This window comes from Ascidia mentula, chromosome 4 (assembly GCF_947561715.1).
Source record: "Ascidia mentula chromosome 4, kaAscMent1.1, whole genome shotgun sequence".
Classification (NCBI taxonomy): Eukaryota; Metazoa; Chordata; class Ascidiacea; order Phlebobranchia; family Ascidiidae; genus Ascidia; species Ascidia mentula.
Genome location: NC_138569.1, coordinates 11,612,600 through 11,631,586, shown reverse-complemented (window position 1 = coordinate 11,631,586; position 18,987 = coordinate 11,612,600). Strand labels below are relative to the sequence as shown.

At 39.1% G+C, this 18,987-nt stretch overlaps 1 protein-coding gene and 1 pseudogene across 1 annotated transcript; both read right to left on the bottom strand.

The window, feature by feature from the left end:
- Nucleotides 1–6,560: 6,560 nt before the first annotated feature.
- Nucleotides 6,561–12,628, bottom strand: LOC145898093 (uncharacterized; annotated as a pseudogene).
- A 4,524-nt stretch (nt 12,629–17,152) lies between these two features.
- Nucleotides 17,153–18,712, bottom strand: LOC145898092 (uncharacterized). Its single transcript, XM_082986530.1, has 3 exons — nt 18,493–18,712; nt 17,695–17,879; nt 17,153–17,259 (listed from the first exon to the last, which is right to left on the bottom strand). Exons 1-3 carry the CDS (start codon nt 18,710–18,712, stop codon nt 17,170–17,172), a joined length of 495 nt encoding a protein of 164 aa, XP_082842656.1. The 3' UTR covers nt 17,153–17,169.
- Between the last annotated feature and the right edge of the window lie 275 nt (nt 18,713–18,987).

The window sequence follows — 18,987 nt, the reverse complement described above, 5'->3', positions numbered from 1 at the left end:
CAACTTTGCGTAAAACTAAAGGTACATATGCAATAAACATATTACCAAAGTTTTTCGGTTCTACGTCAACTGTAGAAAATCGCACGAAAAGTAGCGGCGACTAAAATTTGGAAACCTTTTTCGCTGTAGCGAATTTGACACCACACAAGGCGCTCGCGTCAAAAAAATGCATGTTCCATAAGAAAAGGCGCTTTTATTGCAGAAATCGAATAGTTTCAAACATAGGAGAATTTACAAATTACTTTACCTCGAAGGTCAGGACTAGTCTCTGGTCAAGACAAGGTTTTACATCATACGAAAATATGTCACTGTGACGTCACAAATCAAAGGCTTATTTGTGCCTAATTATCGGAAGACCAAAGGGTGTAGCAGCAACGACATTAATCTGTACTTCGATAAGTCGGGGATGGTGCGTTTCTTTGCCCAGTGACATTAAATGACGTCATTTTGGGTGTGATGCCATAACTTTAACGTCACCTTTGTGTTGACTTTAATTTGATGATTACAACTTTGTAGTTACAAACTATATTGCGAAAAATACAGTAGTGATTGATTGTGGCGAATTAATCAAATCATTTATGACGCGAACTCGTAGGCAACGCTACTGCCAGACAAGTGGTACTACAGAATAACAGTTTAGTGTTGCATTTTCAGCTAATTTGGTCGGTATTTCGGCGGTCTTTGCCAGCCCAAAAATTCAATTACTTCTATCTTTTGCTGTGAGTGGACAAAATGACAATGTTTAATTGACTATATAATATATAAAACCTAATAGATCGAAACAGCGGCCATCTGTCTGCAGCTCAAATTAACATAAAAATCCGTTTGTCGCACTTGTTCACTTGTTGTGCCCCGTTTAATGCAAAACTATACTAAACCAGCTCGGTTCACAGATAATTATTAATTTTATTTTTCCCGTCGTGATAGCAGTGTAATTACACGGTAAACATGTGCAATGAACTGAAGAGAACCGAACAGTTTTGAACCGTAGGCGTTTATCGAGAAGCTGTCGGGAGAAGGTGGTGGTATTGTAGTGAACACAGATGTAATGTAAATTTTTAATATGTATTTTTATAATGTATGTTGTATCACGTGCATTACTATGTTTGTGCAAATTTTATACCCTGGAACGTTTACTCACGCATTCATGTAACTCTGAACGACCATTTAAAACTTTCACGACCATCGCTCTAAAACAATTAACTCGCTTGCGACCCCGATAAAAACGTGTCAGTGTCTCCGCCTTGTCTGGACGCAGTAATAGTGCGCTGGCACATCATGACTTGACCTAGAGGCATTTTTAACTTGAAGAAGTTTATTGTACGAAAGAAAGTTGCAAGTGGGTATAAAAAAACGATGTAAGTCATTTAGATCAGATCACTCTAACAATTCAACTCGATGCCATTCTAACTATTTCGATACCGAACTTAAATTGATAAATCAACTCTTGGATTTGCTGTTGCAGAGAAATTGTGTGATTAAACGTCATTTTTTGTGTATTGAAATTCCGTACAAGCGCAGCTAGCATGTAGGTCAATCGCTTCGTTTCTATTCGCCAGATGGGTTAATCTCGCACAGATGTGTTAATCGGTTTTAGTTTTAATTTCTAAATCGACGTTCTTTAATAATCCGTCCTTATTCGCATTTTTCTCATTTTCGATAATATTATAAATACCGTCACACAGCCTGAAGCCAAAGAGACCGAGTAGAGGGAATGAGATTGACCGAATGAGAGACCGAATTACGCGCATACTAAGAAACATCGTATGTGTGTTAAACCAAGGTATGTTTGTTTATCGTTTTATGTTTTAATTAAAAAGTCGCAAAGGTATTTTCTTTGGTAGATGATTTTAATAGTCTTAGGAGTCAGATAAACGGCGTGTTTCTTTCTGCAAACCTTAGGTCTCTGCACTGTTTTGATGTCTGTGAAGTTTTTGCCATGTCAATAAAAGATTGTTTATTCCGAAATGGTGTCAGATCTATACGGAGTTTCCTGAAAATAGAACACGCATCTACAAATTGGTTTACCTCGACGTGATATTGGATTTTCTGCAAAGAACTGAAACCGTGCGTACTTTCTGTCTTATATATTGAAGAACTCTAAACTGAAAAAGTATTCTCACGATAAATCTACGCTAAAAAAGCTATTTATTATCTTTGCACCTTTACGATGAACTTGGGGATGATAATCTTGACTTTTTGCCATTTCTGAAACAATGAAAGATAAAAACAAACTGTGTCAAAATAGTTGCAAATCAATTCTTCTCGACGATAGAGCCTGTTGTCTTTGGCTTTTCTTTTTCTGACTGAATTTCGAGGTTGGACAAACACCGTTTGACAATTTCAATACGAACAATTCTTCATTCATTCGATGGTGACATTTTGTCTGGTTGACAACGATATTCTATATCACTTGAGGATTCTGCGGACACGAATTCTACGGACACTTTGGTTGCTGATACACTTATCTGGAGGAAATTCTTTTTTTTGAAGGAATTATACTTTTTGAAGGAATTATACGAGGACTTGGAACTTCATCGTAAGGAATTTTATTGGAAGGAGCATCGTCGTTGAATCCACCTTAATTGTTTCGTATTTGGTAAAGTGCTTGTTTTTATTTCTTATGTTTGAACGACAACTGCGTTGCTAATTAATTTTCCTACTTTGCTTTTCACGTTTAAACCTTGTTAGTTTATGGAGAAATTTATATCGTTTTTGCCCCAAAATGAAACAAACACCTACTACCCCAGCTTATTTAGCGCCTAGTTTGCAAGTCAATAGGGACGATTTTCAGCCCACTGTATATAATCAGGATGGGGAAACTCTTCTTAGGCAGCCGGGTTTGTCATCTTCTCACTTAGAGGGAACGCATATAAGTGACACGGAGCAAATAAGGCTTAAATCCCTATCCAGGCTAAATGCAGCCAATACTAATGTAACTTTTTCTGAGCCTAACATAACTAGAAACCATTCTAACACTTTTCCTTCCAGGTTACGTACAGGTATTTCAGTTTCAGGTGCTCCTAAACTGCGTTTGCCGGAATTCTGGTCTAAGATGCCGAAGGCTTGGTTCAGTAGCATAGAACGGATGCTTGCTGCTTGTGGTGTAACAAGTGAGTCACAGAAATTTAACTACACTGTCTCATGTCTGAATGAGGAACAAATCTCAAAGGTAGGACATGTAGTATTGAATATGGACACTTACAGACCTTATGCTGAGCTTAAAGAGGCTTTGTTGATATTTTATGAAAAGGATGAAATCAGTCGCTTAAACGAGTTGTTTAACAGAACATCTTTGCATGATAAGAAACCCTCTGAATTTTTGCATGAAATGTTAATCCTTCTAAACCATTCTGGAGATTTAGAACCTAGTACAGAGCGCTTGCTAAAACGTTTCTTCATTGACAAGTTGCCGCCGAATATTCGCTTAATTCTTGCTACTGATTATGATTTGGAATTGAATACTCTTGCTCTTAAAACTGATGCCATGTTGTCTATAAGTTCTCCTAGTCAGCCTGTTTCGCGTGTTGAAGAAGAAAAAACAACTGTTAATTTTCAAATGCTTATTAATGACCATCTGGATCGAAAAATAGAGCAGATTAATCAAAAGATTAGTGAATTGTCTTCTCAGCCGAAATCTTTTCCTATCCATTCTTATAAACCGCAATATTCTGACAATCATTCGTATCGCCCGAGGCGTGAACATGACCAATCTTGGGTTAACTCTGCTCGAAGAAATTGGAATGGCTATGATAATCTTTTCGGCTATGAAGGAATGGCTATGAAGGAAATGGCTATGATAATCTTTCGAAATTCTTTTTCATCTGCTCCCAGACATTTTTATGGTCATAATAGTAGAAGTCAAAACATTTGTTATTACCACTCGCGTCAGGGTTTTAATGCTCGGTCTTGTATTTCGCCTTGTTCTTTTTCAAATTCGTTTAATGGTCCAAAAAACTAAGGCCGGCCTCCTCAAGGTGGGGTTGGAGAGGCCATAGGTTTTCTCACGAAACCTTTAACGTTTATGACCCACGTTTGAATTTATCTTTTTTGGTTGACACTGCTTCTGATGTATCATTGGTTCCTTTATGGTTTGTTAAGCATTGCACTCAACGAGTTAACACCGTATTTCGCGGCATTTCTGGCAATTGTCTTAAGATTTTTGGAATAACGCACTTGAAAGTAAATTTTGGTCAGAATCGCTCTTATTCTTGGAAGTTTTATGTTGCTGATATTGACCAAGACATAATTGGAAGTGATTTTCTGAAATATTTTGATTTTCTTGTTGATGCCAAAGGAAGACGCTTGATCAATAATTTCAGACCTTTTTCGCGGAACAGATATAGACAGGAGGGCTTGCGTGATTACCATAATGCTCATGAAATGCGTAATATTTATTCCAAATTACCATCTTATGGGCGTTATAATCATTACGCACGTAATAATCGACGCAGATCTTTTCATGTAAACAACAAAAAGAAGTTTAGGTTGCACCTAGTTTGGTGCCCAACGGATGACGGTGACTGTATAGTCACCACAAAGTGGAAGTCTTTGCTTGGCCGTTTGGTCTGCAAAGTTCGTCTTATAGTCACACCAGCTGCACTGATGAGACCTTTTAGGTCGAAACAGTGGCCATCTGTCTGCAGCTTATACACAAAAAGAAGTTTGTTCGTGTTGTCCAGCGAAGTATTAATAGTTGTGGTGCAGTGACGTCAGATGTTAACAACAGAAATAATAATGTGACTTTTGAACGAAAAGAAAAAGAGTTGAATGAATTTGAGAAAATTGTATCTGAATTTCCCAGGGTTACTGAGCCCATGCGTATTGGTAAGCCTGTTCAACACACGGTGAAGCATAAGATTATTACTAAAGGCTACCCAGTCAGTTGTCGTCCTAGACGCTTGTCTCCGGAAATGCTTAAGGTTGTAGGGTACATGAACAGTTCGATGAACTTGAGAGCAAAGGTATTGTTCGCCCTAGCAATTCTCCTTGGTCTTCTGCCATTCATGTCGTTCCTAAACCCAATGGTAAATGGCGCATCTGTGGAGATTATCGGGGGCTAAATTTGATTACTGAGGCTGATAGATACCCAATTCCAGTTTTGGCTGATTTTGTTGACAATTTAGATGGTGCTACTGTTTTTTCTAAGCTGGACCTGCGCAATGCTTATTTTCAAATTTTGCTTGATAAGGAATCAATACCAAAAACATCTGTAGTCTTTCTACATAGATGAATGGAATACTTGCGATTGCCATTTGGGTTGTGTAATGCGCCACAGACGTTTCAAAGATTTATGGATCAGATTTTACGTGGTTTGCCCTTTGTTTTCGGGTATTTGGATGATATCTTGATTTCAAGTAAGTCTGAAACGGAGCATAAGGAACATTTAAGGCAGGTTTTGAAACGATTGCCTGATTATGGTTTGGAGATAAATGTAGAAAAGAGTAATTTTGGAGTTTCTGAACTAACTTTTCTTGATCACGAAATTTCTAAAGATGGTTTTTGCCCATTAAAAAGCAAAGTTGACGTAAATAAAAACTTTCCACGGCCAACGACAATTAAAGAGTTAAGGCGTTATCTCGGAATGGTAAATTTCTATAGACGTTTTATCCCTCATTGTGCGGAACATTTGCAGTTACTTACAAACATGCTGCGTAAGAATTCCACTAAAAACAAAAATTTAGCATGGTCCGCAGAGGCTATCGTTGCTTTCAAAAAATCTCGTGATCTTTTGAGTGACGAAACTTTGCTTCATTATCCAAAGTTAAATGGAAGTTTTTCTTTAGTGTGCGATAGCAGTAACTTTGCTATGGGTGCTGTTCTCAATCAACTTGACGTTGGTAATTGGCGTCCACTTGCTTTCTTCTCCCGAGGTTTGTCAAACGCACAACGAAAATATTCCACTTTTGATAAAGAACTATTGGCTATTTACGAAGCAATCAAGCATTTTAAACATTTGCTTCGAGGACGAAATTTTAACATAGTTATAGATCACAAACCTCTCATTAGAGCTTTCCATTCGAAATCGGACAACCTTTCGCCGAGACAAGAGCGACATTTTGATTATATTTCCCAGTTCACAAGTCGTATTGAACATATTCAAGGTTTTCACAATGTCGTAGCAGATTGTTTATCAAGAATTGAATTAAATACAATATCTCTTTCTCCTGATGTATTTGATTTGACAGAATTAGCTTCAGTTCAGGATTCTGATGAATTTAATGAGATGCTTTCTGAACATTGTCAGAGTTTAAGGTTAGTTAAGTGTAGACTTCCAAATTCTCATCTTAGTATTGTTGGTGACATTTCTACAGGAATGTTTAGAGCTGTTGTACCTTCCCAATTTAGAAAACGTGTTTTCAATGTTCTACATTCTCTTTCACATCCTGGTATTGCCATCACTCGCAAACTAATCAAAGAACGCTATGTGTGGCCTGGAATGAACTATGACATTCTACAATGGTGTAAAACGTGCATTCCTTGCCAATCTTGTAAGGTTCGTTTACATAATATCTCGCCTTTAGGCCATTACATTGAGCCTCAAGAACGCTTTACCCACCTTAACGTGGATATACCCGACGCGCTTTCCCCGTTTTCAACACTTCGAGATAAGCTTGAAAAGTCAGTGGATTTTGCTTCTTGTTGATCCCCTTGCAAGTTTGTTTGTTGGTGCTTCCTTTGCAATAATAGGTCTTGGCCGTAAGAGCCACTACACCTGTGCCACTCCATTCAACTTTAAAAAGCCCAGAGGTGCGTAGGTCATCTCGCTCTCGCCTCTGACAGCATTCCAGTTGGGTAAACTCTTTTCCCGAAACACGCCTCTTGGCAAATTCTGAGCGATGCAGGTCGCATGCTGGAGATGGAAACCACATGTGATAAGTTTCATAAAACTCCTTCAACAGTTGGGAACGAACCACATCATCCAAACGTTTACCAGCCATCGCCACATAGTAACTATCTGTGTCCATGAGACACAACTGATACATTTCCCTGTCGACAAATCGATCGAAAAAGTCGTAATGAAACTGTAGCATCCTCAGCTTGGCGTATTGGTAAACGAAAAATCCAATGTGCACTGGTAAATTTTGATTCATCCGACGCTTTTTCATCTTGACTTCATACAGGTCATCATTGATTTCCTCCAAGTGCTGGAACCTCGGGTTATTAACTGACATCCGAGCATCTTTAGCTTCCTGGTAGAAGATATCACGTTGAAGCTTTTTGTTCGTTAGCATCTTGCCGTAGGAGATATTGCCTGGAAATAAAGCACACTTGACAATAAATAAATAAATTTCAAAAATCAAAATGAAAAAAAAAATACCTAAAAATTTAAACGTGTCTCCAATGATCTTTTTGTCAGGGTTGACATCACCCAAACGTCGTGCTGCAGTAACTTCACCACCAAAGGTGTTGAAGCAGGGCTTTGGATCAATCAAAGCAAATCACTTGATATATATGTTCCAAAACTAGTCCATGTTCCAAGTACCAGCTCAGAAGAGGGGTGGCAAGCAAGATTTTCTTCCCCATCATGCTCCCAATTAAGCACCTTCGTTTGGTTTTCAAAACACCGTACTTCTCTGCATGTCCACGCATATACTGTCCAATATCAGCTCTGGATACTTCTATATTTTTAAACACAGGGCTTAATTCCTTGATATATTCTCTTTTTTCTGGTGGAACAATGATGTCACACTCCACTAGCCCGAACAAGTCATCTTCCGCAATGCTTCTCGCATGGTGAAAAAGTTTCTATTTTTGGGGATGCGGAACCTGGGAACTGGGTGAGATCTAACAAAATCACGCACTCGCTGATTGTTCTTTTGCAAAGCATACCAATCACATTCCCACATTTCAACAACCTTGTATCCAAGACTACCGAGGTATGCTGTATGTTCAGCTGTCTTTTTACGGGCTTTTGTAGCTTTTTCGAGGTCATTGAAATGGACACCACAGCAATCACAACCATGAAAAAAGCATCCGTGAAATTGAAAAACTTTCTTGACTTCTGCGCAGTAGCCATCCACGGGTAAATTTCGTTGACCGAGACGAGCTTCTCCCCCCTTGTTGAACTGATGAGGAATAAATATACCATATTCTTGTGCGCACCAATCAAGCCACACCCGACCCATGTGACCGTCACGTGAAAATTGCATCAAACTGAATCCTTCGGTTTCATTTTCGTATTTTAAAACAGTGAAAAAGAGGTTGGCATCTGTTGCATAATCCCCCAGAGGTAAAGAGCATTGCAGTCAAAGCCGATGACTGCTTGACATACACGGGCTTTAGTACCGTAGTCGACAGTGCGGATTTTGGTTTCATTTTGTTCCTGGTAGCGGTGAAAAATTGTTGCTGGACCTCCAACTATATTGGCCCGAATGAGATTGTGAATGTCCTTAAATCTTTCTGCAAACAGTGCAAGAGGCGTGTTTCGATCAAGAGACCTCATTAAATATTGTAGAGTTAATCCAGGTACGCTTATTACCTCTTTAAACGCGTCAACACCACGTTCCTTGTAAAAGTTGCAAAGCTTAGAAACAACATCGAGAAAAGGAACTACATCACGGTTATTGTACCACACAAGAAAATCCTTCAGGGTGAGCATTTTTTCGTCACGCCATGTGTCTAAACAAAACTGGTACTCATCTTCGGTTATAGTTGAACCTTTCAGTGAGCTGTAGAAAGCTGTGATTGGAGGCAATGAAGTTTCTTGTAACTTTTCAACTGAAGTCATGAATTCATAAGGAAAAAAAACCTTTGCGTGTTTTGCAGTTAAAGGCTTGCAACAGGGAATCATAAGAATAATTTGCGGCAACATAATTGCGTAAATCAAGAAAGTTAAAGGACGTGGTTTTAATAGACATGAAATCATTGTTTCTTTTGATTACATTTAATATTTTGTCCTCGGCCATTAAAGATGGAATCAAATGTCTCTTTGCCAAGTTGAGGTCATATTTACTTCCATTGAAAGATAAGCAGGTTAGATTAGATAAGTACAGATGTAAGTCGGATGATAGTCGTTGAAGAGAGTGCTTGCTTGGATCACAGGACTCCAACTTACAAGAAAGGTCTAGCATTGTTTCAAGTTGTTTCCTGATGCCCTGAAATCGGTGAAGCATGGACGACGCCGCAGAGAGGAAACCTGCCTTAAAGACCTTCTTTGTAACAGTCTGACATGATTTCTGATGTTCTTCACATTTTCCAAGTCTGTCAAAAGAAATTGAACAAATCCGACAATAAAAGGTCGATGAATATTTATTTATGTCAAAGATGTACCTAAAATGTTTCTCAAACAAATTCAGGTTGAGTATTTGAACCCGTTTGTCATTTAAGCGTGCAACACTACGCCAAATAAGTTTACACTTGACATCTTCCCCGGCAACCAGTTGGAAAACATTTATGTTCATCTTAAAATAAATTTCCAAATTAGGCAGGTCATCCAATTGTACACCAGGAAAATTAATGTGATCCAAACCGACGTGTATACAAATCTGTTTACATAGTTCAATAGCCCTCGAGGAAATACCGTCCCTCTCACTCGAATCCAAATGTATTGCAAGGCAACGAAAAAAGCAAAGGTTATCAGAATAAACTTGTCCACTTGGTGCTGTGATTATAAAGCAAATAGACCGGAATTTCGCGAAACGTACCGGGGCAAATTGACTCCCTTTCCAATTAATGGACTTTGCATGTAGTAAACATAAAAGGTTACATTTAAAATTTCGCTAGGTTTCCAGGAGCTATCAGGTCGCAGAAGTCGCGCACTTTCTAAGTCATCTTTGTCTTCTAGGCTTTCAAGAAAAGCAATCAAGTCGTCGCGTGTGCGGACAACATAAGGTGTGTCAAAAACTTGAAAATTTTTAGCACTCGAGTGAAAATAACGTTGTTCCCGGCTACATTTTCCATAGAAAAGCCAAAACTGGCTTTGATCCTGAAGGCTCGATTGCCAAAGCGCAAAACTTTATTGGCAATACTACTTAAATTCTCGTAGGAAATTAGTGCGCGGAAGTTGAAGACGCTTGTCACTTTACCGATTCTTCGGTGTGTTTGAATGGCTCTGATGTTCCGAGCGATGAGTCTATCTCGCTCATTTTCCTGTGGTCGTTGTTGGGCTTCACCACTACTTCCCCTACACGAAAAGTGAGTATAATTCTGGGTCCAAGGGCAACCATGTCTGAGAACTTACCAACCTCTTTCAATAAGAGAGGACGGGCTAGAAGAATTCGCATCTGCTTCCTTGCAAAATGTTTCTCTTTCCAATTCTTGAGAAGGTGTGAAGTCCAAATCAACTGCTGCCTCGGGTCTAATTTCGCTGGAAACAAACATTTCAGGTCATGATCGTCAAAAATTTAAACACACAAAACGTTACAAACCTTTCAACGCAGCTAACATTGTCGTCACCGCCGCTCGGTGCCACTCCTTCTGCAGTTTGGGGTCTCGTAAATTCATTATGACCCCCATCGACGTCCATAGTTTCACTGAATTATAATTGTACTTCATGAGCATTTGTTCTAATATTATAATTTACAGACAGGGTGTGTACGAGATTAACCCATCTGTCGGATAGAAAAGCTGCAGACAGGGTGTGTTGAGTGGCACTGTGCTAGCTTTTGCAGAGAAACTGTTTGATTAAACGTCATTTTTTGTGTATTTAAATTCCGTACAAGCGTATCTGGCATGTAGGTCAATCACTTCGTTTCTATCCGACAGATGGGTTAATCTCGCACAGATGTGCTAATCGGTTTAATTTTAATTTCTAAATCGACGTTCTTTAATAATCCGTCCTTATTCGCATTTTTCTCATTTTCGATGATATTATAAATACCGCCTCACAGCCTTAAGCTAGTAGAGAGAACAATAGGGACCGAATAGAGGGAACGAGATTGACCGAATTACGCGCATACTAAGAAACATCGTATGTGTATTAAACCAAGGTATGTTTGTTTATCGTTTTATGTTTTAATTAAAAAGTAGCAAAAGTAGTTTTTGTCAGATGATTTTAATAGTCTTAGGAGTCAGATTAACACGGAGTGTTTCTTTCTGCAAACCTTAGGTCCCTGCACTTTCACACTTCGTCGTCTCTGTTGTTCGGTATTGGGTACCCTGCAGATCGACGTTGACCGAAAGGTACCACAAAGTGGAGACTAGTGTGCCTGCTAGTGTGAAAGCTAGCACAGTGCCACTCAACAGCTGCACTGATGAGACCTTTCAGGTCGAAACAGTGCGTGTACACACCCTGTCTGCAGCTTTGTAATAATATGTTTTTTTTTGCACATATATTACGTTGGTGTTTTTGCCTTTTGCACTATCGGTTACCAAGCAGTTCTGTTTGGCCATAGTGCGCTCCACAGTGGTTCGTCGTCTCTGTTGTTCGGTACCTAGTATTGGGTACCCTGCAGATCGACGTTGACCGAAAGGTACCACAAAGTGGAGACTAGTGTGCCTGCTAGTGTGAAAGCTAGCACAGTGCCACTCAACAGCTGCACTGATGAGACCTTACAGGTCGAAACAGTGCGTGTACACACCCTGTCTGCAGCTTTGCAATAATATGGCTTTTTTGCACATATATTACGTTGGTGTTTTTGCCTTTTGCACTATCGGTTACCAAGCAGTTCTGTTTGGCCATAGTGCGCTCCTCAGTGGTTCGTCGTCTCTGTTGTTCGGTACCTAGTATTGGGTACCCTGCAGATCGACGTTGACCTAAAGGTACCACAAAGTGGAGACTAGTGTGCCTGCTAGTGTGAAAGCTAGCACAGTGCCACTCAACAGCTGCACTGATGAGACCTTTCAGGTCGAAACAGTGCGTGTACACACCCTGCCTAACCCTACCTCTCTGGCAAACTTTGTGGAATTTCACTTGGCGTAGCTATATCAAGAAATTATAGGGTTGTGACAATCGTTACACATCAACCCAACAGCTATTTTAAAGGTACAAACTGTACAATAGTATCGGCACGAGGCACTATGTGTATTGGCGATGCCCAAGGACTAGTGCTGGGGCGAACTATACCCGCAGCCTCCAATTGGTTGCTCACGTACTTTGTGTGAGTTCTCCGGCGACAAACGCCTTGGGCGACAAGAGACTGGGCGACCTGTAGTTTCTGTAACATGTTCGACGTCATGCTTAACTCTTCTATTGTTCGATACAGGTTGGGTTAATTCAGGAATCTCTAATAGTATATTTTCAAACCGTGTTGTTTGATTGTCATTTCTCCTAACTGATGTATTCGTAGCGTTCACCTCCATTGAACAGTCAAGATTGCTGTCATCAGACTTAGATTCGTCCTTTTTCCCCGATTCTCTCTGCACATTGCAAACAGTTCCAGTACATTTCAAAACGCCAGTACCTTTTTCGCGATTCTCTTCTTGTGTCGGTCCGGTCAAGTTTGGGCGTGGTTGATGGTCACGTGTTGGTAACTGAACTTCCTTTTTTTAGTCGTGGTCACGTGGACTGATCTCCTTTTTCTTTTTCCGTGCCCATTTGATTCGTTGTTGTCATCGGAATTCCCGGTTGATCAGCTTTGACCTCGACGTTACACGACGTTTGTATCGTCTTGGTTTTCGATCTCTCTTTTGCACAAACAATATCGTTAGATGAATTTCTTACCTGTTTCTGCGATCTCAATTTCATGTTCTGTTTATAATGGTGTTACGTACACGTAACATGGACATTGGACATTTACACATATCATGAACATTGATCACAAATAGCCAAATTACGTCAATAAAGTTCGGTATTTCTCAAATTCGGATTGTAATGTGGTAAAATAGGAATGCGCATTCGTTGGTGACCTCAAATCCTGATTTATGGTAGAATTATGCTTTTTCAAATCTCGCACGCCATTCTCATGCGATGTTCGTTGTTTTGTTTGATTGACGTGGGGTTACTTTACTGAATAGTCATTGTACTCGCATGTATATGCTCGCACGCATTGTACTCGCAAGCATATGCTCGTACGCATTGTGCTCGCATTAGATTGAAATGCGAATCGTCCGGTCATTGTTTCTCAATAATTGTTGTGATGTATCAATCGTTCTGATTTTTTTTTTCAGTAATTGTTTAGTTAAGAGAATGGGCTGCTGTTCATCAGATAAGATAATAGCTATTGTCGTGGTAATTTCGAACCGACTTTTTCGTTGTGGTGACTCTTATCGTAGTGTATATATATGTGCATGTTTCCTTGACTAACACAGACACAGTCTTAAATTCAGTCTCATACTCAGTCTCGGTATCTGTCTAATTCAACTATGCTTTGCTTTTAATCAGTTTACCTCATGATCTCGTAACTTGTAATTTCGATTTGATGTACTCAACCAATATAATCCTTAATCTAATAAATGGTAAAGTAACATTAAATCAGGTTTGCAATTGAAATCAGGTCAGAAAACACAAAAGTTAGAACTCACGTGTGGCCTTATGTCAAATGAATTAGTCAAATAGGATTCCGTTATTAATGGTTAATTAATTTTGTTAATATCCAACGTTAAGTTAACAACATTGGGCAATTAAGTCGCAACAAATGGATAGGATTAATTTTGACAGATTCGTCGTGATCGGTCCGATCCACGAGAGATCCGACCGGTAAATCCTTTTGCATTGCAATAGAAGTTGTTTGTATTTGGCACAATCTGTGCCTTTTGACATCCACGAGTATATCGCAAGCCTCTAAAAAGTCCGCTCCCAAAAACATTGGTCAACGTAGCAAACAAGAAATTTCCATTTAAAACAACCAATATTTAAGCACAAACTCAATGTAATAGAACCGTGAGAACAGAATTCGGTTCCTATAGCACATTTCATTTTCACAGGATTGTCGCGATAATAACGTCATGCTCCTGGGAATTAAACTCATTGAGCTTCCTGTATCTACAGGTAGGTTTAAATCGTTAGTTTTGTCATATACAGTAAATGGTAATAAAGTACAATATCTGCCTCTCTCACTGACAAGAGAGGCTATTATGCGTTTTTTGGCTTATTGTAGAAGTCAAACGGCTTTTCACAGCTGTACGCTCGTGATCCATACTTTCTGTGGTAATAACATAAATTCATACCTCTCAGTTGTTCTACACTGGACCCTGACCCATACCCGCTGTAAAAACGATTCCTTGATATACCTGCCTATATCAACCTGACATCGTTGTGCATCGGGGCTCAGTTTATGCGATAAGGTACTGATAAAGCCTTTCATTTTGCTAAGCAAGGGGCTGGGTCGTTTGTTGTCAAGTGGGGTTTCGTGAAACAGTTCGTGCATTTCAGAAATAGGGTTGGTGTCGTAGCTTTTTAAAAGTGCCGCCTTTAATTCAGAATAGGGGTGGAGCCTTCCCACGCTTAAAATCACTTCCGAAACGAGTTCGGCTTGTTCCTGTTTGAGTAAAGCAACTAACAAGTTGAATTTGTCCGTCTCTGAGGTTATATTGTGGTTTCAAAAAATCTTGTCAACGGATGCCAACCACAGTTTTACGGAGCCGCTCCAAAATTCGGGCAACTTAACCTTGGACAGCGACCCCGGATTGCCTATCACGTTGTTAGTAGGGTTGAAAACCGTAGGCAACGGTCTTCCGGGTGAAACGAAAGTAGTTTCCGTAAAAAGGGTTTGGCCATTCTGAGAGGTGTTGAAATTGGGGTAGTAACCGGAAGGACCGGGGTTAAAAGTGTAACCGGAAAGACCGGGGTTTAAAGTGTATTCGTTAGATCGGGGGGTTGATTGTATTTCTGCTGGAATTTGGGGGTTGTCACTAATTACTGGATAAGCGGCCCCCATATCATGTTGTCCCTCTACTGACGAATCAGACACCGACCCGCGTTGCGACATGGGTATATGGACAATGGGCGTAATCAATACACTGTCCGCTAATATAACAAGCGGTTTACTTTCACACGTTACAGTCTTACCTTTACTACTAAATTTGATGATGCTAGGAAAAAATGAAGTTTTTTTACTAGCCATCAAACAACAAAAAATACGTCAATAGCAATTTCAAAGACTCCAACACTGTGCAATTAGTAATTACTGGTTTGTATTAAAATTAGTAAAGCATTCGAATACTCACAATAAAAGATGTAATTTCAATGATGCAGTTCGAGTAAATCCAATAATGCGAATGAGACAATATAATTGTTCAATGTTACGTTTCAGAAACTGTCTGGCTTTACAGCCCAAGCGGTCAATTATATCGACTAACTTTCAGGCGTGTTGACCGGGTAAAAATGTCATAAAACAAACGCAAAATTCAGGCTTTGGTCAGCGGAAAATTCCGATCACTAGAAGCTGTGCATGAAATGGTGAACAGATAATGGCACCTCTGTCATCATCAAATCTGACTTCTGGGCACCCACCCTTTTACCATACAGGTCTGGATTACATTGGCCCAATCCTGGTCAAAGTCGGCCGCAGCCAAACAAAACGATATGGCTATGTGTTCACATGCATGTTTACTCTAGCTGTCCACAAATAATATTCGTTAGATACTTCTTTGTTCTTACAGGTTTTTCGCAGGTCCATCAATCGTCGAGGATGTCCAAATGAATATGAAAACTTTCTGCGGATTTGCCCTTTCGAGACTTAATGGCGATTATTACACATAGGAAATAATTACTCAACTGTCTATAGCCGGGAAAGAAAGTATGTATAGATGAATGAATGAATAAACGGCCGACATTACAAATGTATTAGGCTACTATTTAGCATGTGTCATACCGAATGAATTAGCATCCACGGCAACATAAGGTCGTACGCCCGCAGGTTGTGCACCCCTGAGCTAGTATTTTGTTTCTTCTTTTAATCACAAGATGTGTTTCTTAACTTTGCTACTTTTTTCTTCCAGGTAATTTTACGGTAGGTTTGCTAACGCATGTAGCCGAAACGGTAATTTTGATTATTTTTTTTTTGCTGCGTGTAAATTGTCATCAGATAAATTTATGTCAGATAAGTTTACATGCCTTAACAAAAGTGCTACGATTGCTACGTTTTAGAAAGCCTTTGTTTACCGACATGCGTGTAGCCAACCTAGCCTAGAATTACCCTTGCTTCGATTTTTTTTGGGGGAATCTTAATGGACGATTTTGGCTACTCTTTTGTAGTATTTTGCCTTCTCCAGTTTTACTTAACGACGATTGACTATACGACTATTCCACACAAGTTTCCCCAAAACAACAAAGATAAACTTCGTGGCAGTGTTCGTTAATTTCTACTTCACGGCCTTTGTCGCGTCAACAAAGGCGTCATTCCTTTTTGTAGCTGCCTCGTGTTTGATGTCGCCAAATATAGTTGCGATCTCGGTTTTGGTCTCAGAACGAACTGTGGTCCAAGAACAGGTAGCCAGCATAGTGTCTGATAGAAACTTTCTTGATATCGGGTTTTTTAAGACTGTCAAGAACATCCAATCCAGGCCCTTTCCTTTACTATAGGATCGAATAAACCATCCATGAAGAAAACGACATTTCAAAAAACCTATACTCACAAATTTTTAACTTAGTTATTTGCGAGACCCCTTCCTGGTTACGCCAATGCCATTAAGGATGTAACATTTCAAGGGGGGCGCGAATCTTAATAATCTCATGTTTTCTCGAATGTGCAGACACAATAATGGTACAGGTTAGTAAGAGATGACGTCCGGCAGACCAGCGTACGGGGAACTTCTTTTGCGATGTAACGAGACAGCAGCGTGGGATCCTCGAGTTTGTTTTCCTCTTACAGGTGCTTCGTGGCCGTATTAAAGTTAACTTTTTCCCTTTTCACTTTACTTTTTATTTTTTTTTTATTTTACCGTCGTTGCTTTCAAACTTATCATCATCGTATAACTTTTCACATACACATGTATTCAATTACGCACTCAATTTGTACAGAGGCTGGTAAAACGCTTGCTGGGTAACCTATTTGGTATAGCCTACCTTAATTTTTTAATGCAATTCAATGCACATACGTTCGTCGAAATATAAGCAAGTGTCTTTAAAATAAGATGTAAATCTGTAAAAGTTCCAGCATTTGCTCTCTAGCATTTCCATGGTGTAAGAAATTATATCTTATAACATTTTTTGAAACGCAAGCCATATACGTTTTTTTCTTTTCAATGTCCGTTTCGAAACATTTGTAGAAAATTAAACAGAAAAATACATAACAAAAACCAAGCACCGAAAACACATTTGATTATAGTGTAGTGTCTTCAAAGGCCTTACTGCCTCTCAATAGACATTCCTTGGTCCAGCACATGTTGCTTCAACTCGTTGATTTTACTCTCTTCGAGCTTTTGTTCATCTAATTCCTAAAACAATACTAGGAATTATGTCAAAATTTAGATTAATTTGATTTATAATTATGTTGGGCTTGGCTTAAAATTTGTTTGCGAATTATAGTTCTTTTTATAAATGGATACATCACTAAAAAAAGTTTTTGTAGAATTTTCATCAGTGGTTGAAGGTCCACAGAGTAAATTGGCCCGGTGATCCACGAACCCAAACGAGTTGAACTTTGCTCTAAGTTCTAATCTATTCAGCTGACAAGATCGTCGCACCATAGGTGCACTGATGAGACCTATCAGGTCGAAGCAGTGGCCCTATATGCAGCTCACTATAAAAAAAAACATTATTGGCTCTATTGCTTCCACATCTAATTATCTGTCGTGCCGAAAATGATACTTTGTCCTAAGCTATTTTTCATTCGGTTCGATTTTTGCACCCAAAAGTTTTGCATAACTTACATTACGAAGCTGTATAATAAGGCACCATGGACAACCACATCCAATGCACCAATCATCACCATTTAAACCTGGAATACTGTTTTTCGTCCTATATATGGTCTTGCTTTTTCCAACAGAAAGAACAGATCCAATCCACAAAGGAGATAAAAGACAGAGCAAACTGTGTAGTACAAAATTCCCCATTCCTACAAAAAGTAGCAGAATATTCCCTTCAACTAATCATTCCAACCGTGTTTGTCTATTACTTCAGATAATACTGATGATGAACCCAGTAAGGGTTCGAAGCGTCTACTAATAAAATGATCAACAGTATTCTAGCTTTCCTTTTTAAAGTCATTAACTCCAGACATTTTGCACCCAAAAAACTTGAGACAAAGTTATATTAATGTGACTAAAACGACCTAAAAACAATAGTGTTGTGTGAAAAATTTGGAAACATTTCCTCTTTTTAAAGGTTTATAGCTGCAACCAGATTCTGGATGCTAAAGTTGATTCTATTAAATTGCTAGATGTTATACATACAGTAGATACACATCGGTTTGTCGAAATCCAGTAGGAGGAAATAGTTACAACTTTAAATGGATGAATCCATGCAAAGGTGCGACTTCTATTTAACCGAAACAAAATAGTCGACGCAGTAGTCAACAACCGAAACAAAATATTATTATTTAGGTTCATAAAAGCTTGGTTCTATCAGCACCATAACAAAGTTGCATAACGAACCAATATAATGGTTTATTTTTCTTCATTCTGTTATGGTGTGAGAAAACATGTGAAGAAAACACATACTCCACTCACCTAATTCCTCTGCGTTTTTTCCGTGTATAACACATGGCAAAACAAGTGCTTGTAATAAGAGTTGTGGGTTGTGCAAGCAATCCACACATCGGAATGTAAAATGACCTTCTCTTTGAATGACAAGCAACTTCTGTGCATCGCTCTCTATGATATCTCTTGTTTCAGTTTCTGATATAACGTTTACAAGGTGTACTTTTTCGGTCTTCTTTTTCGACTCCATGCTAGTACTGGTTTATCGGTTGCCAATTTTTTCCCTACTGGTGCGTTTATTTCAAAACTACAAGCAATGCGTTTGTATAAAAGTATTATGACATCATAACCGAAGTGTAAATGGCGTAAAACTTCAATAGAAATTTGATTTTTAAGGATGTTAACTGCAAATCACTAATCTCTGTATGGTTTGATTTTGGATTACAGGCTTCACAGCCCAGGCATTGCAGTCTAGCTGGTGGACTAAGGAAAGATGAAGGAAAACACGACATTTTTTATTTTTTA